General features: G+C 49.1%; 1 protein-coding gene across 1 annotated transcript in view; it reads right to left on the bottom strand.

The window, feature by feature from the left end:
• Positions 1 to 3,026: 3,026 nt before the first annotated feature.
• LOC134679273 (protein lava lamp-like) overlaps positions 3,027 to 18,285 on the bottom strand; it is a 39,549-nt gene continuing 24,290 nt past the window's right edge. Inside the window, exons 17-23 of the mRNA XM_063538167.1 lie at positions 16,988 to 17,101; positions 16,478 to 16,588; positions 16,003 to 16,155; positions 15,151 to 15,305; positions 13,870 to 14,031; positions 3,671 to 3,758; positions 3,027 to 3,212 (exon numbers count right to left, since the gene is read on the bottom strand). Of these exons, the coding sequence (XP_063394237.1) occupies positions 3,027 to 3,212; positions 3,671 to 3,758; positions 13,870 to 14,031; positions 15,151 to 15,305; positions 16,003 to 16,155; positions 16,478 to 16,588; positions 16,988 to 17,101 (969 nt within the window). The remainder of the gene's footprint in view (positions 3,213 to 3,670; positions 3,759 to 13,869; positions 14,032 to 15,150; positions 15,306 to 16,002; positions 16,156 to 16,477; positions 16,589 to 16,987; positions 17,102 to 18,285) is intronic.

The following is an 18,285-nucleotide window of genomic DNA, read 5'->3' as shown; positions in this document are numbered from 1 at the left end:
ACTTGCACTGCGTGGGCTATCAAAATCGCTGCAGACTTTTCTCGGTCTGACTCTAAATGCGCTTAAGACAATAGGTTAGAGTGAGATAGATATAGTAAGAATGCATCGCGCTCTTCTAGATGTTTGATTTTTGTCCTTACTTTTGTGCGTTAGGTACTCAGCTATTAAATTAAATTAATTAAGTGTTAATAACCATGTTTGTCAGTGGCATCGTAGCTCAAACTGATGAACCGATTTCAATGCGGTTTTTTTTTAATGTAAGCTAATTTCCTTGCGGTGGTTAATAACTTTTGTCTGATAAAAATCGATCCGGCAGTTTGAAGAGTATTGGGTCTTTTCCATAATGATGACATTTTTGAATAAAAAGTTTAGGCGGTTTTTGAAATTTTTATTAAAATTTTTGATATTGTTATGCCACTTTCGGTTGTTATATCCGGCTTTGTACTCTAGTTTTCTATTATACACCGTGTTTTTTTTGATTTCCGTTAATTTCAAGGGTGCATTCCTGAGCTTAAATCAAGTAACTTTCTCAAAGACACCGATGTTCTAATTAAGTCCATTTCGGAGATAATCAATAATTTATTTTTTTCATATAAGGCCTCTACAAGCGTGTACACTTGCCTTAGGGCCGATTTACATATTGATTAGTGTTTAGAATGAGTTCATACATTTGCTACTAAACTTAAGTACAATCTCGGTTGATTGATGTACGAAATGACATTGATATGTCACAGATTTCAATTGTTTGGTTGAGTTAAATGTAATGCCCGTTTTACAACAACGCTGTATGCTACATTTAATTACTTTTTAAACAAAAAAAATCGAAAAGAGAAAACAAATTTTTTGCCATTTAGTTCTCTTAAACGTACTTAACCATACCCCGAAGTTAAAGGAATTCAATAAAAACATGGTGTATATGATTAGTCCTAGTCTCATTAAACCTATGTTATTGTTATTATGTTATATTCGTTTTGTTAACTTGATTATGTTTTTTTATGTTATGTAGTAAAATAAAAGACAATTATGTGTTAGTGGGCTTTTACTCATAATTTATAACATCTAGAACCACTTGCACCATTTGATTCCACTAGCCCTGGGTTAACCGGTTAAACTTGGAGTTACCATGGTTACCCGTACAATTTTACACTCAGTAAACGGTTTAACCGCTTAACCCCGGGATAGTGGAATGGTGCATGTGGGCCTTACTATATTAAATTTAAATACAAAATTACATATAAAGGGGCCCACAGATTAACAGTTCGCCGGACGGTATCGGCCTGTCAGTTAGGACAAAATTTTGACAGTTCCGAACAACTGACAGGCCGATACCGTCCGGCGGTTTTGAACGTTTTACATTCGTACGCTACGTAACGACACCTATAGTCACAGACAAGACATCATACAGACTGAGCATAGTAGCTCTACCCCCTCTGCCATAATATATCGGTAGTTTTACTCCATTTTCGAGTCGAAAGTGTCTTTCGGCGCGATTCAGGAAATGAATTAGAGTTTAACTAGATACGATATAGTAAATATATGTGACGTCCCACGGGTAAAGGTACCTTATATGGCGGTTGGCGCTTACGCTATCATTAACGCCGCTCCAATATTATTGCGACGCTATGCGACGTAAGCGCCAGCCACCACCTTAGGTACCTTTCGCCGTGGAACGTCACATAGCTTTACTATATCGTGATTAGTTAATCTCTAATTTATTTCCCGAATTGAGCCGTTTGTGTGACGTCCGTGTCTTTGAACGGACCAATCACGGCACGGGACCTCGCTCACCTAGTCCCCCGCACCCCAGTATTCTTGGCAGCATCGGTTTAATGAAATAATTGCTCTAAACTCCGTCTAGAGGATTCCTAGTCTATGCCTATAGTTGTCTCTTGCCTCTGACGCTGTGGGCACGACTAGTACAGTCGCCATCAGATACATCGCAACGGCCAAGGCACTCACAAATATCTGAACACGCCTCTATTGTCACGGCGTTAGAGTGCGCGTTCAGATATTGTGAACACCTTAGCCGCTCCGATATATCTGATGGCGACTGTACATATGTAGTGCATACTTGTTTGTCATCGTATTTTCACGGAAACTTACGAACATGTCTTGCTATTTCAGTCAGTCTCGGTATAAAAAGTACTGACATTGATTAAATTGAACTAGCTTGACAAATACGAACGTTATCAAATTAGGCCCCCCCCCCCCCCCACATCTAGCGTCTTTCGAGCGTCGGCGTCTGTCGGCGTCTAGTCAGCGCTATGGAAAATGACGTCGCTGCGCAGTTGCGTCGACGTTGCGTCGACGTCGGCCATATAATTGTGACGCCGACGCTCGGAAGACGCCAGATGTGGGGGGGCCCTTAAGTAATGGAGTAAGCTTAAAAACTGTGTAGTTAGACACACTGTGTAGTTAAATTGTTAATGGCGCAGGAGTCAATGAAAAGACACTGATTAATTGATTATATAGTTTTGTTTACCATTAAAAACTTTGTGACATACTTTGTGGTATACAATACAATAAAAGAAAAATAAACATGCAACAGCGATAGATTTACGGCGCGATTCGGGTAATGAATTAGATCTCTACTAGACCTCAACAAGTTACGATATGGATAATTTAAAGATATTTGTAAGATAGATATGTCAAATTTGACGTTTCCGCGATTCTGGAGGTCCTACAAGTTATGACTTAGATATCCAAGTCACATCTAGTCGATATCTAATGTAAATCTAGTTGATCTCTGTATCGTCTCTAGATCTTGTGATTATCTCGTTTCCCGAATACGCGTGTTAGTGAGTGAAATACATGTAAATTAAATTTACATGTATTTCCTAAATTTGGTATCGTCTTGGGTCGTCCCATTCGTTTTTCGTCAAGTTCTTAAATTAGTCCTATTCTGCTTTCGTCACTCATTCTACATTGAAAAGCCACCGACGATCGTGACTAGGACTAGGACTAATTTAAGAACTTGACGAAAAACGAATGGGACGACCCAAGACGATACCCTAAATTTACTAAATTTATTTTGTAGGAGCAAGCGTCTCGATAAAGTCCTTGCATAAGCACGGCTGCCGTGAGTCCGGTTCCGTGTCCGGCGCGATCTTGCGCAGCGCGGCGACCTGCGTGGCGAGCCCGCGCACGCGCCTGTGCGCCATCTCGCAGTTATCTTGCAACCGGCCAACTTGGGTCTCCATGTTGACACGGAGCTGAAACAGAGTGGTTTTCATTGCTCCTCCACACGATGGGCCAGCGCCGGCCACTCCAAGAGACGCGGCCATGCGGTAGAATGATATAGCAATATCACTGGCTCCCTCTAACGCATAAATGCGTCCCTTGGAATGGCCGGCGCTGGCACATCGTGTAGAATCTACACTGTAGATGACCCGAGTCGAAGCAGATCAAAACCCTGGCCCCTATTTCACCACGGTGACAGGTGCGACAATTCGACATATCTCACTGTTGCTGACGTCACAGGCACCCATGGGCTACGGTTACCACTTACCATCGGACGGGCCGTATTCCTGTTTGTCACCATCATTGTATTATAAAGAAAAATACTTTGTCGTGTTTCTTGTGACAATTGTCATTAATATCAAAGTACAAGTAAATTTAGTACCTATAGACGCGTATTGTCAGTACAGTGTCTACTTAATATGCGTTTTACCTCATCCCGTTCCCTGTCTGCGGCGGCCATCTTCGCCCTGCTTGCTGCCAGTTGCATCTCGAGCTCTGCGATGGTCGACTGCATGCATCTGTGAACATCATCATTATCATCATCATTCGCTTGCATCAGACTTGGGGTCGGCGCAGCATGTATTTTTCTTCCATACCTCTCTGTCGCCCGTCATCTTATCATTCACTTGCGTTCGTTTCATATCTCTCACACAGTCCATCCACCTTTTCCTCGGTTTTCCTTACCCCGTACCTCCTTCCACATTCATTCGTAATACCTTTCTCGTCACATGACTTTCATACCTCCGCATCACATGCCCGTACCGCGCTAGGCGATTTGCGCCCTCATAGGCACTGAAGGGCGTAGCCCGATATAGGCGGCTATCTGCATGCATTTCTGTACTGAGGATGCCCTCGCAAAAGTAATATAAAGTGACTTCAAAAAGTTAGTAACGAAATCATGACCCCAAAATTAATTAAATAAAAAATAAGTTCAAAAACTAATACCCGACTACTGCAAATCGCGCTCTAAAAAGTATGAAACAAGATAGAATTCTTATCTAAAAATATCAAGCAGGAAATATTATAAATGTTACCATTTTTTTATATAAAAATACAACGTAATATAATTTACTGATTTTTATATATTTACAGAGATTCAGAGGATAGCCGTGGTCGTATGCCACATTACTTTTAAGTTTATAATCGTGGCATACGACCACGGCGATCCTCTGAATCTCTGTAAATATATAAAAATCAGTAAATTATATTACGTTGTATTTTTATATAAAAAAATGGTAACATTTATAATATTTCCTGCTTGATATTTTTAGATAAGAATTCTATCTTGTTTCATACTTTTTAGAGCGCGATTTGCAGTAGTCGGGTATTAGTTTTTGAACTTATTTTTTATTTAATTAATTTTGGGGTCATGATTTCGTTACTAACTTTTTGAAGTCACTTTATATTACTTTTGCGAGGGCATCCTCAGTACAGAAATGCATGCAGATAGCCGCCTATATCGGGCTACGCCCTTCAGTGCCTATGAGGGCGCCGAGGGCGCCCGGTTTTGGAACGCGTACGTCGGGCTACGCCCGACTCTTTTAGTATGACGGCGCCGAAGGCGGCCGGATTTGGAACGCGTACGTCGGGCTACGCCCGACTCTTTTAGTATGAGGGCGCCTTCGGCGCCCGGCTTTGGAACGCGTACGTCGGGTTACGCTCGACACTTTTAGTATGAGGGCGCCTTCGGCGCCCGGCTTTGGAACGCGTACGTCGGGCCACGCTCGACTCTTTTATTATGAGGGCGCCGAAGGCGCCCGGCTTTGGAACGCGTATGTCGGGCTACGCCCGACACTTTTAGTATGAGGGCGCCGAAGGCGCCCGGCTTTGCAACGCGTACGTTGGGCTCCGCCCGACTCTTTTAGTATGAGGGCGCCGAAGGCACCAAAGGCGCCCGGCTTTGCAACGCGTACGTCGGGCTCCGCCCGACTCTTTTAGTATGAGGGCGCCGAAGGCGCCCGGTTTTGGAACACGTTTGTCGGGCTACGCCCGACTCTTTTAGTATGGGGGCGCCGAAGGCGCCCGGCTTTGGAACGCGTACGTCGGGCTACGCCCGACACTTTTAATATGAGGGCGCCCGGCTTTGGAACGCGTATATCGGGCTACGCCCGACTCGTTTAGTATGAGAGCGCCGAAGGCGCCCGGCTTTGCAACGCGTACGTCGGGATCCGCCCGACTCTTTTAGTAAGAGAGCGCCGAAGGCGCCCGGCTTTGCAAGGCGTACGTCGGGCTCCGCCCGACTCTTTTAGTATGAGGGCGCCGAAGGCGCCCGGCTTTGGAACGCGTACGTCGGGCTACGCCCGACTCTTTTAGTATGACAGCGCCGAAGGCGCCCGGATTTGGAACGCATACGTCGGGTTACGCCCGACTCTTTTAGTATGACGGCGCCGAAGGCGCCCGGATTTGGAACGCGTACGTCGGGCTACGCCCGACTCTTTTAGTATGAGGGCGCCTTCGGCGCCCGGCTTTGGAACGCGTACGTCGGGCCACGCTCGACTCTTTTATTATGAGGGCGCCGAAGGCGCCCGGCTTTGGAACGCGTATGTCGGGCTACGCCCGACACTTTTAGTATGAGGGCGCCGAAGGCGCCCGGCTTTGCAACGCGTACGTCGGGCTCCGCCCGACTCTTTTAGTATGAGGGCGCCGAAGGCGCCCGGCTTTGGAACGCGTACGTCGGGCTACGCCCGACTCTTTTAGTATGACAGCGCCGAAGGCGCCCGGATTTGGAACGCGTACGTCGGGCTACGCCCGACTCTTTTAGTATGAGGGCGCCTTCGGCGCCCGGCTTTGGAACGCATACGTCGGGTTACGCCCGACTCTTTTAGTATGAGGGCGCCGAAGGCGCCCGGCTTTGCAACGCGTACGTTGGGCTCCGCCCGACTCTTTTAGTATGAGGGCGCCGAAGGCACCAAAGGCGCCCGGCTTTGTAACGCGTACGTCGGGCTCCGCCCGACTCTTTTAGTATGAGGGCGCCGAAGGCGCCCGGTTTTGGAACACGTTTGTCGGGCTACGCCCGACTCTTTTAGTATGGGGGCGCCGAAGGCGCCCGGCTTTGGAACGCGTACGTCGGGCTACGCCCGACTCTTTTAGTATGAGGGCGCCTTCGGCGCCCGGCTTTGGAACGCGTACGTCGGGTTACGCTCGACACTTTTAGTATGAGGGCGCCTTCGGCGCCCGGCTTTGGAACGCGTACGTCGGGCCACGCTCGACTCTTTTATTATGAGGGCGCCGAAGGCGCCCGGCTTTGGAACGCGTATGTCGGGCTACGCCCGATACTTTTAGTATGAGGGCGCCGAAGGCGCCCGGCTTTGCAACGCGTACGTTGGGCTCCGCCCGACTCTTTTAGTATGAGGGCGCCGAAGGCACCAAAGGCGCCCGGCTTTGCAACGCGTACGTCGGGCTCCGCCCGACTCTTTTAGCATGAGGGCGCCGAAGGCGCCCGGTTTTGGAACACGTTTGTCGGGCTACGCCCGACTCTTTTAGTATGGGGGCGCCGAAGGCGCCCGGCTTTGGAACGCGTACGTCGGGCTACGCCCGACACTTTTAATATGAGGGCGCCCGGCTTTGGAACGCGTATATCGGGCTACGCCCGACTCGTTTAGTATGAGAGCGCCGAAGGCGCCCGGCTTTGCAACGCGTACGTCGGGCTCCGCCCGACTCTTTTAGTAAGAGAGCGCCGAAGGCGCCCGGCTTTGCAAGGCGTACGTCGGGCTCCGCCCGACTCTTTTAGTATGAGGGCGCCGAAGGCGCCCGGCTTTGGAACGCGTACGTCGGGCTACGCCCGACTCTTTTAGTATGACAGCGCCGAAGGCGCCCGGATTTGGAACGCATACGTCGGGTTACGCCCGACTCTTTTAGTATGACGGCGCCGAAGGCGCCCGGATTTGGAACGCGTACGTCGGGCTACGCCCGACTCTTTTAGTATGAGGGCGCCTTCGGCGCCCGGCTTTGGAACGCGTACGTCGGGTTACGCTCGACACTTTTAGTATGAGGGCGCCTTCGGCGCCCGGCTTTGGAACGCGTACGTCGGGCCACGCTCGACTCTTTTATTATGAGGGCGCCGAAGGCGCCCGGCTTTGGAACGCGTATGTTGGGCTACGCCCGACACTTTTAGTATGAGGGCGCCGAAGGCGCCCGGCTTTGCAACGCGTACGTCGGGCTCCGCCCGACTCTTTTAGTATGAGGGCGCCGAAGGCGCCCGGCTTTGGAACGCGTACGTCGGGCTACGCCCGACTCTTTTAGTATGACAGCGCCGAAGGCGCCCGGATTTGGAACGCGTACGTCGGGCTACGCCCGACTCTTTTAGTATGAGGGCGCCTTCGGCGCCCGGCTTTGGAACGCATACGTCGGGTTACGCCCGACTCTTTTAGTATGACGGCGCCGAAGGCGCCCGGATTTGGAACGCGTACGTCGGGCTACGCCCGACTCTTTTAGTTTGAGGGCGCCTTCGGCGCCCGGCTTTGGAACGCGTACGTCGGGTTACGCTCGACACTTTTAGTATGAGGGCGCCTTCGGCGCCCGGCTTTGGAACGCGTACGTCGGGCCACGCTCGACTCTTTTATTATGAGGGCGCCGAAGGCGCCCGGCTTTGGAACGCGTATGTCGGGCTACGCCCGACACTTTTAGTATGAGGGCGCCGAAGGCGCCCGGCTTTGCAACGCGTACGTTGGGCTCCGCCCGACTCTTTTAGTATGAGGGCGCCGAAGGCACCAAAGGCGCCCGGCTTTGTAACGCGTACGTCGGGCTCCGCCCGACTCTTTTAGTATGAGGGCGCCGAAGGCGCCCGGTTTTGGAACACGTTTGTCGGGCTACGCCCGACTCTTTTAGTATGGGGGCGCCGAAGGCGCCCGGCTTTGGAACGCGTACGTCGGGCTACGCCCGACACTTTTAATATGAGGGCGTCCGGCTTTGGAACGCGTATATCGGGCTACGCCCGACACTTTTAGTATGAGGGCGCCGAAGGCGCCCGGCTTTGCAACGCGTACGTTGGGCTCCGCCCGACTCTTTTAGTATGAGGGCGCCGAAGGCACCAAAGGCGCCCGGCTTTGCAACGCGTACGTCGGGCTCCGCCCGACTCTTTTAGTATGAGGGCGCCGAAGGCGCCCGGTTTTGGAACACGTTTGTCGGGCTACGCCCGACTCTTTTAGTATGGGGGCGCCGAAGGCGCCCGGCTTTGGAACGCGTACGTCGGGCTACGCCCGACACTTTTAATATGAGGGCGCCCGGCTTTGGAACGCGTATATCGGGCTACGCCCGACTCGTTTAGTATGAGAGCGCCGAAGGCGCCCGGCTTTGCAACGCGTACGTCGGGATCCGCCCGACTCTTTTAGTAAGAGAGCGCCGAAGGCGCCCGGCTTTGCAAGGCGTACGTCGGGCTCCGCCCGACTCTTTTAGTATGAGGGCGCCGAAGGCGCCCGGCTTTGGAACGCGTACGTCGGGCTACGCCCGACTCTTTTAGTATGACAGCGCCGAAGGCGCCCGGATTTGGAACGCATACGTCGGGTTACGCCCGACTCTTTTAGTATGACGGCGCCGAAGGCGCCCGGATTTGGAACGCGTACGTCGGGCTACGCCCGACTCTTTTAGTATGAGGGCGCCTTCGGCGCCCGGCTTTGGAACGCGTACGTCGGGCCACGCTCGACTCTTTTATTATGAGGGCGCCGAAGGCGCCCGGCTTTGGAACGCATACGTCGGGTTACGCCCGACTCTTTTAGTATGACGGCGCCGAAGGCGCCCGGATTTGGAACGCGTACGTCGGGCTACGCCCGACTCTTTTAGTTTGAGGGCGCCTTCGGCGCCCGGCTTTGGAACGCGTACGTCGGGTTACGCTCGACACTTTTAGTATGAGGGCGCCTTCGGCGCCCGGCTTTGGAACGCGTACGTCGGGCCACGCTCGACTCTTTTATTATGAGGGCGCCGAAGGCGCCCGGCTTTGGAACGCGTATGTCGGGCTACGCCCGACACTTTTAGTATGAGGGCGCCGAAGGCGCCCGGCTTTGCAACGCGTACGTTGGGCTCCGCCCGACTCTTTTAGTATGAGGGCGCCGAAGGCACCAAAGGCGCCCGGCTTTGTAACGCGTACGTCGGGCTCCGCCCGAGTCTTTTAGTATGAGGGCGCCGAAGGCGCCCGGTTTTGGAACACGTTTGTCGGGCTACGCCCGACTCTTTTAGTATGGGGGCGCCGAAGGCGCCCGGCTTTGGAACGCGTACGTCGGGCTACGCCCGACACTTTTAATATGAGGGCGTCCGGCTTTGGAACGCGTATATCGGGCTACGCCCGACTCGTTTAGTATGAGAGCGCCGAAGGCGCCCGGCTTTGCAACGCGTACGTCGGGCTCCGCCCGACTCTTTTAGTAAGAGAGCGCCGAAGGCGCCCGGCTTTGCAAGGCGTACGTCGGGCTCCGCCCGACTCTTTTAGTATGAGGGCGCCGAAGGCGCCCGGCTTTGGAACGCGTACGTCGGGCTACGCCCGACACTTTTAGTATGAGGGCGCCGAAGGCGCCCGGCTTTGCAACGCGTACGTTGGGCTCCGCCCGACTCTTTTAGTATGAGGGCGCCGAAGGCACCAAAGGCGCCCGGCTTTGCAACGCGTACGTCGGGCTCCGCCCGACTCTTTTAGTATGAGGGCGCCGAAGGCGCCCGGTTTTGGAACACGTTTGTCGGGCTACGCCCGACTCTTTTAGTATGGGGGCGCCGAAGGCGCCCGGCTTTGGAACGCGTACGTCGGGCTACGCCCGACACTTTTAATATGAGGGCGCCCGGCTTTGGAACGCGTATATCGGGCTACGCCCGACTCGTTTAGTATGAGAGCGCCGAAGGCGCCCGGCTTTGCAACGCGTACGTCGGGATCCGCCCGACTCTTTTAGTAAGAGAGCGCCGAAGGCGCCCGGCTTTGCAAGGCGTACGTCGGGCTCCGCCCGACTCTTTTAGTATGAGGGCGCCGAAGGCGCCCGGCTTTGGAACGCGTACGTCGGGCTACGCCCGACTCTTTTAGTATGACAGCGCCGAAGGCGCCCGGATTTGGAACGCATACGTCGGGTTACGCCCGACTCTTTTAGTATGACGGCGCCGAAGGCGCCCGGATTTGGAACGCGTACGTCGGGCTACGCCCGACTCTTTTAGTATGAGGGCGCCTTCGGCGCCCGGCTTTGGAACGCGTACGTCGGGCCACGCTCGACTCTTTTATTATGAGGGCGCCGAAGGCGCCCGGCTTTGGAACGCATACGTCGGGTTACGCCCGACTCTTTTAGTATGACGGCGCCGAAGGCGCCCGGATTTGGAACGCGTACGTCGGGCTACGCCCGACTCTTTTAGTTTGAGGGCGCCTTCGGCGCCCGGCTTTGGAACGCGTACGTCGGGTTACGCTCGACACTTTTAGTATGAGGGCGCCTTCGGCGCCCGGCTTTGGAACGCGTACGTCGGGCCACGCTCGACTCTTTTATTATGAGGGCGCCGAAGGCGCCCGGCTTTGGAACGCGTATGTCGGGCTACGCCCGACACTTTTAGTATGAGGGCGCCGAAGGCGCCCGGCTTTGCAACGCGTACGTTGGGCTCCGCCCGACTCTTTTAGTATGAGGGCGCCGAAGGCACCAAAGGCGCCCGGCTTTGTAACGCGTACGTCGGGCTCCGCCCGACTCTTTTAGTATGAGGGCGCCGAAGGCGCCCGGTTTTGGAACACGTTTGTCGGGCTACGCCCGACTCTTTTAGTATGGGGGCGCCGAAGGCGCCCGGCTTTGGAACGCGTACGTCGGGCTACGCCCGACACTTTTAATATGAGGGCGTCCGGCTTTGGAACGCGTATATCGGGCTACGCCCGACTCGTTTAGTATGAGAGCGCCGAAGGCGCCCGGCTTTGCAACGCGTACGTCGGGCTCCGCCCGACTCTTTTAGTAAGAGAGCGCCGAAGGCGCCCGGCTTTGCAAGGCGTACGTCGGGCTCCGCCCGACTCTTTTAGTATGAGGGCGCCGAAGGCGCCCGGCTTTGGAACGCGTACGTCGGGCTACGCCCGACTCTTTTAGTATGACAGCGCCGAAGGCGCCCGGATTTGGAACGCGTACGTCGGGCTACGCCCGACTCTTTTAGTATGAGGGTGCCTTCGGCGCCCGGCTTTGGAACGCATACGTCGGGTTACGCGCGACACTTTTAGTATGAGGGCGCCTTCGGCGCCCGGCTTTGGAACGCGTACGTCGGGCTACGCCCGACTATTTTATTATGAGGGCGCCCGGCTTTGCAACGCATACGTCGGGCTCCGCCCGACTCTTTTAGTATGAGGGCGCCGAAGGCGCCCGGCTTTGTAACGCGTACGTCGGGCTCCGCCCGACTCTTTTAGTATGAGGGCGCCGAAGGCGCCCGGTTTTGGAACGCGTTTGTCGGGCTACGCCCGACTCTTTTAGTATGGGGGCGCCGAAGGCGCCCGGCTTTGGAACGCGTATATCGGGCTACGCCCGACTCTTTTAGTATGAGGGCGCTGAAGGCGCCCGGCTTTGCAACGCGTACGTCGGGCTCCGCCCGACACTTTTAGTATGAGGGCGCCGAAGGCGCCCGGCTTTGGAACGCGTAAGTCGGGCTCCGCCCGACTCTTTTAGTATGAGGGCGCCGAAGGCGCCCGGCTTTGGAACGCGTACGTCGGGCTACGCCCGACACTTTTAGTATGAGGGCGCCGAAGGCGCCCGGTTTTGGAACGCGTTTGTCGGGCTACGCCCGACTCTTTTAGTATGGGGGCGCCGAAAGCGCCCGGCTTTGGAACGCGTACGTCAGGCTACGCCCGACACTTTTAATATGAGGGCGCCGAAGGCGCCCGGCTTTGGAACGCGTATATCGGGCTACGCCCAACTCTTTTAGTATGAGGGCGCCGAAGGCGCCCGGCTTTCGAACGCGTACGTATCTTGTAAAAAAATTGACCGTTTCATACTCGTACATTTTGGCTGATCAGGACTTCTATACCTATTCACGTTATAAAATGTTGCAGGATATTAAAAAAACACCATGTATAGCAGCCAAACAAATTTCTTTTGCAAAAACCTTCTTGTATCGCCGTAGTCGCGTAACACGCGGATAGAATCCAGAGCGCTTGTAGATTCATAGTTCGAATCTCCTAACCGATAAATTAATGTTTTATCTGGCGCATGCAAGCAAAGCCGTGTGCAAAAGCTAACAATATTTATATATTTGAAATGTGCTAATTGAGCTCTTTCCAATGATGTATAACACATCATCATTACTTAATTTTAGTTTTTTGGTTCGTGACTTTATGACCTCTAGAGGGCGCATTGTTCATTTTTTTGTGACGCCATATAGCCTATAACCAGCGGACGATTAAGACGATTCGAATGACACATCGTTTGTTAAAATATAATAAGTACTTTAGAAGTTATGAGGGAACAGATGAACATACATACATACATACCCACATACATACCGGTCAAAATCATAACCCTCCTTTTGCGTTGCCGTAGTCGGGTAAAAAACAGCACAAAATTGCCCAAAAAAGTTATTTGAGGCAAAAGGTATAAACATAAAAGTAAATATTTCATTCCATTAAAAAAAAAATAAGCTTGTTCATCATAACTTATTTATGCTAATAAGAGAACGTTCTCTAAAATGTTGGAAATTTTCCGGATATTTCTTCGGAAAGGAATTTTCAGAAACGAGAACGTTCTCATCGGCACATCACTAGAGGAAAGTAGGTATATAAATACGAGAGTTCTTGCCCTACAGATAACGCTCTTCCTTCCCAACCAAAAATGTTATACTTACCTTCGTTCTCTCCAATTGATCTTGTAATCATATTTGAAATTTAACTTTTGGTACAAGGTTTTATCGCTGACTGTACTTTTCTTTCCACATAATAATATTGCATTAATTATGACCCAACTTACAAAGTTTCAGCTTCGTATTAGGAAGTCGGGAAGTGGATCAGTTTTAACTTTGCAAGATTTGACTCGTACATACATAGGTATTGATAAAAAGCTTGTATCATTTGCCGATTATTACATTCTGTATGGTTTTAGCGTTAGCTTAAAGTTAATTGGTAATTCTTCATTATATTGCAGTTTATTTTCTTAGCGCGACGCACAGTGTAAAAAGTAACAGTAACGTGGACCGACGCGTTCTAAGTTTGCGTAAATGCCGACACCGAAAAAGAACACCGTAGGGTTGTCACAGACTTTTACACAACTGCCCAAAAATTATAAACATTTCAAATAAGACACGCTAGCCCTGTAAGTAGTACCGAGCTACTAACAATGGCGATGTATGCAGCTCGGGTGCGCGCGACCCACCCCTCGCACTTCGCACGATTGCCCTGTCTATGTCGGCGGCCAATCGTAAGATCAGGCAGATCGTAATGTTCCTGTGTAATGTTTTGACGATAGTCACATTAAACCAATATATAGCTAGGATATAGGTTCGTTAGGTAGCTTCAGATGAAGGGCAAACTGCTCAGAAATAGGACTACGCGCTACGCGGGGCTCCGTCGACTCAGGGAACGAGTCAAATATTTTCACGTTTCACGATATGCCTTAGGAATTTCACGATATGCCTGATCTTACGATCGGCCGCCGACATCTATACGGCTTCGTCGCATGACTGTAGTTGTTTTATAGACTGTTGAGGCCAAAAGAAACTTACTTCCGAACAGTTTCAGTCCGCTGGTTAGCACGAGCGATCGCTCTCTCCGCTTCTTCTTTTATCGTCTGCTGTTCTCCCAAGAGTATCCGGTTCTCATCAATCTTCTCCTGGAACCGGCTGCCACAGGCCACTAGGGACTCTTCGAGACGGATGACGCTGTTCCTGTAACAAAAATGTAATATTTTGACAAGGGAGCAAAGTTTTTGTTTGAAGCTTGACAATTTTTTTTGTCCCTGAGTTAGTGTTACTCATAGACCTAGTATTACATAGATGAGCTATACGCGTGCCTCCGTGAGGGACAAAACATATGCAAAGCGACAATATTAAAACACGCTTTAACACTCCTGACAACATACCAAAAACAATCTACGTAATTCGGTCGGGTTATTTGTTGCCCACCATAAACCATAGTAAATTTTTGGTGGGGAACAAACAAAAAGTGAGACTGTGACAAGGACAAGCAATAATACCGCTTTCTCTGCTACTCCTACTGAAATTTCCATAAGTGCATCTCGTTCGGTCGTTTGGCCCCTCCCCCGTGTCATCTCTATGTTATTGTACCTCTATGGTGTTACTACAATCAGTTTACATTATGGCAATATTGTACCTACGTACGCCTTGTACGAGTATACGAGTAATAGTCGTTCACAAATCATTTCACAACATTCTTTATTTGAATGATACACAATCTTCGAGCAACACCGGTTTCCGACACGTCGGAAGGGAGGAGCCCGAGCGATATCTTACCGTTCTGCTTAACAGCAGAACGGTACGATACGGTTTACGGAGGGACACGTGCACACAGTCGCACTTCTCACTCACCACATACAAAATCCAATCTATAATGACGACACAAATACATAGAGACACACGTCAGAGACAAATCTTGCACACCGCCATCACTTTTTGTGTACCGATGAGTCACAACACGCATCCGCGCTAGTTGTGTATCCGACGGTGTTGCTCGAAGTCCTTAGGTATAGTTGGTAGGTTTCTAATAGAGCCCGAGCTAATCCTATTGTCTAATGTTAAGTAAAACCGCTCGTGCCACGTGCCACAACCACCTGCATAAAAAGTACAGTACTTCGGTTACTGAGTGGCGGCGAGTCGAACGCTACAGAACCAGTCTAAAATGTGTCATCGAGATGCGCCCGCGCTCAGGTGCCAAATAGAATAATTAAGACCCTTTTTTGCGGTTTTACTTAACAATAGACAATAAGATTAGCCGTCGGGCTCTATTAGAAAGCTACGAACTATAATAGACAAGAGGTTGCTACTGACTTAGCTCTCTCTAGTTCGGCCTTCATCTTGGTGTTTTCGTCCGCGAGCTGCGTGACCCGCTGCTGCGTGGCAGTCAGAAGCTTGGCTTCGGCGACGCGGTCTACCCCCTGCTGTTTCTCCGCCGGCTTGTTCAGCTGATACTCCAGGACGGCAATCTATAAACGAAATTGAATAATTCATTACAGTTTTTAGACCAAAACACTACCACACTACCACATCCATCACAATCTCAGGGTCTACCGCGAAACAAGAAAATGCTGGCAAGGTCGCCATCAAATAACAAGATATACTTGTTACGCGTGATTTCGAGCAAGTGATGGAGCAGTAGAAGTGAAATACCTTATGTGTGATAGTATATTCTCTAAATCTAAATTCCTGCCTATATATACACGTTAGGTTGCGCTGACACAAGCAATATGCGTTTAAGTCACAGTAAACCAGTGTTACTGTTAAACACTAAAAGTGGCTAATTGCCAAATTACAGAGAAAATACACTTGTTAGGGGGCAAGTGTACTTGTAGCAGTCTTAGAGCATTTAATAACTGGAGTCGCCTTTAAGAGGTTTGCCGTAAAACTTGCACAATTGTGCAAACTTTTGTATGGACTGACATGGCTATTTGTACGTTACATAGAAATCATGTAGAAATAGCAATACATTTGACGTCCCCCGCAAAAATCGGCAGACTGTTTCGTGAAGAAAACGACAGCGATGACATCTCCAGTTACTAAATGCTCTAAGGTAAGTAGTATAGCTAAAATTAAAATGAGTGACTTACGATTCCATCGCCTGTCTTTTACTTTTAGACATTTTAGCAGTCAAGACCTTACCTTCACACCTCTTTTAGTCAGTACCTTATCTCTGGCACACATGAGCTCTCTGGCCAGCTGCTCGGTCCTATGTTCAGCAAGAGCTTGTTGCTGCTGAGCGTCTCGGAGCTGCCTGTGCGTGGCCTGCAGCAGCTTGGGTAGAGGGGTCAACTCCTGGAGTTTCTCTTGAAACTTGATCTGAAATATCGAACAATCAAATCATCCGACGAGATTTATAAAAGGCATATGATCACGATACTTAACTCGATCTAACTTTTCTGGGGGCCTAGCCTAGGGGGCTAGAAAACGCCTACCTATTGAAACTAAAATAATTCTGTAGCCATATCCAAAACTAGCCTGCATAAAATATGACGTAAAGACTGAAATAGACAGGATCATTGACAGGTTGAATCTCATAATTGATCATTATGTATAAATATACAGATGTTTTAACGGCCTATTTAGTTTTTGACTACTTGGAACACAACTTGTGTACTGAAGGAAAATCTGACGTACGTACCTTGACGCGCTGTATCTCATAGTTGATCTGTTCTGATATGCGGACGTTATCAGCGTCTAACGCCGCCAGCTGCCTCGTCTGCTCTTCTGACAGTTGCTGAGCTTGAAGGTACTGGACAATTATATCAGCATTAATACAAGCCCTTATCAAATAGGGCAGCGGGGGTGTATTTGAAATTTGTGATTTATGAATGCAAATGTGCAAATTGTGAAAAAAGTTCTCAGTCTAATGAAAATGATTAAAATGGGAAATTTCTGAATTTATTCCATGTGAAAATATCGCAATTTTGGATAGTATATCCCACGCTACATCAGCTAGCGGTCTTAACACTAAAAACACAGATGAATCCGAATCAAAAAAGAGTCCGAGCGTTCGCAGTCGGACCAAACCCGCTCAACTCCCGGACACCAAGCTACATGACGCTCTCCATTACGCGAAGGAGGAGCATCATCAATCGGTAACAACCTTCAGCAATGAGGGAAACGTCGCAAGGATGATGGAGCTACTTGCCTTCAGACGATAGTCCTGGAGCTGTTTCTCCATCTCAGTGATCAGGGTGAGTTGCTCGTCGATCTCAGTGTTTGCCTCGCGGAGCATCTGCCTGAGATTGTTCACGTTCACCTCCTGGGAAACAAATAAAACGGGTACTATGCTTCAATAACACAAATGAATATTATCATCACTGTGTCCAGTATTAAGTGTTCAGTCAGGGTCATAAACAGCATAAGCAAAAGTTTAGGCTCATTTAGAATCGTGACTATACCTCTGCAATATAATATTTTAAACTTTACACACACACACACCTTTACACACTTTCTGCTAAATAAACAAAAAATGTAGCACTTAGGCAACCGTGCCAACAAATAAACATCACACTCATTCACACACACACACACACACATATACACATACGCGCTCGACAAAAGTAGATACATCGGTATATATAAAATCAATAGACTTTTTATTATATTCATTGTTGAATTCTTATTTTGGTTCTGCCACCATATATGTAGTTTTAGTTTTAGCTTTAATCTTTAAGTAGGCCTCACTGAAAATCAGTGTCACGTTTTGTGTCCTAGGATACACAACGTGACAATAAGCTGAGTGAGGACTTTTGGCACAAATATTTATGTAATTGAATTTTAGTTTTGTGTTATTAGTTATTATTATTTGTGCTAATAAACATCTCTTATTCTTATTCCTATTCTTACACATATACACATACACTAAACACATATTAACTCACATTTATAATTAAATACACCGTGTTTTTTTTGATTTCCGTTAATTTCAAGGATGCATTCCTGAGCTTAAATCAAGTAACTTTCTCAAAGACACCGATATTCTAATTAACTCCATTTCGGAGATAATCAATAATCTAATATTTTCCTACAAGGCCTCTACAAGCGTGTAAACTTGCCTTAGGGCCGGTTTACATATTGATTAGTATTTAGAATGAGTTCATACATTTGCTACTAAACTTAAGTACAATCTCGGTCGACCGATGTTCGAAATGACATTGATATGTCACAGATTTCAATTGTTTGGTTGAGTTAAATGTAATGCCCGTGTTATAACAACGCTATATGCTACATTTAATTACAGTTTAAACTTAAAAAAAATTTTTTTTTAATTAACTATGCCATTTAGTTCTCTTAAACGTACTTAACGCTCACTAAAACGCTAACGGAATTCAATAAAAACACGGTGTATATACGAGGGGTGATTGGAAAGTTCACGGCCTAAGTATGAAATCAAATCCAAAGATTTTATTTAATATTTTTATTTCTCTACGTAGTCCCCGTCGA

This window comes from Cydia fagiglandana, chromosome Z, assembly GCF_963556715.1.
Source record: "Cydia fagiglandana chromosome Z, ilCydFagi1.1, whole genome shotgun sequence".
NCBI classification, from domain to species: Eukaryota; Metazoa; Arthropoda; class Insecta; order Lepidoptera; family Tortricidae; genus Cydia; species Cydia fagiglandana.
Note: the sequence above shows the minus strand (reverse complement) of the source record. Positions and strands in the feature narration are given on the sequence as shown.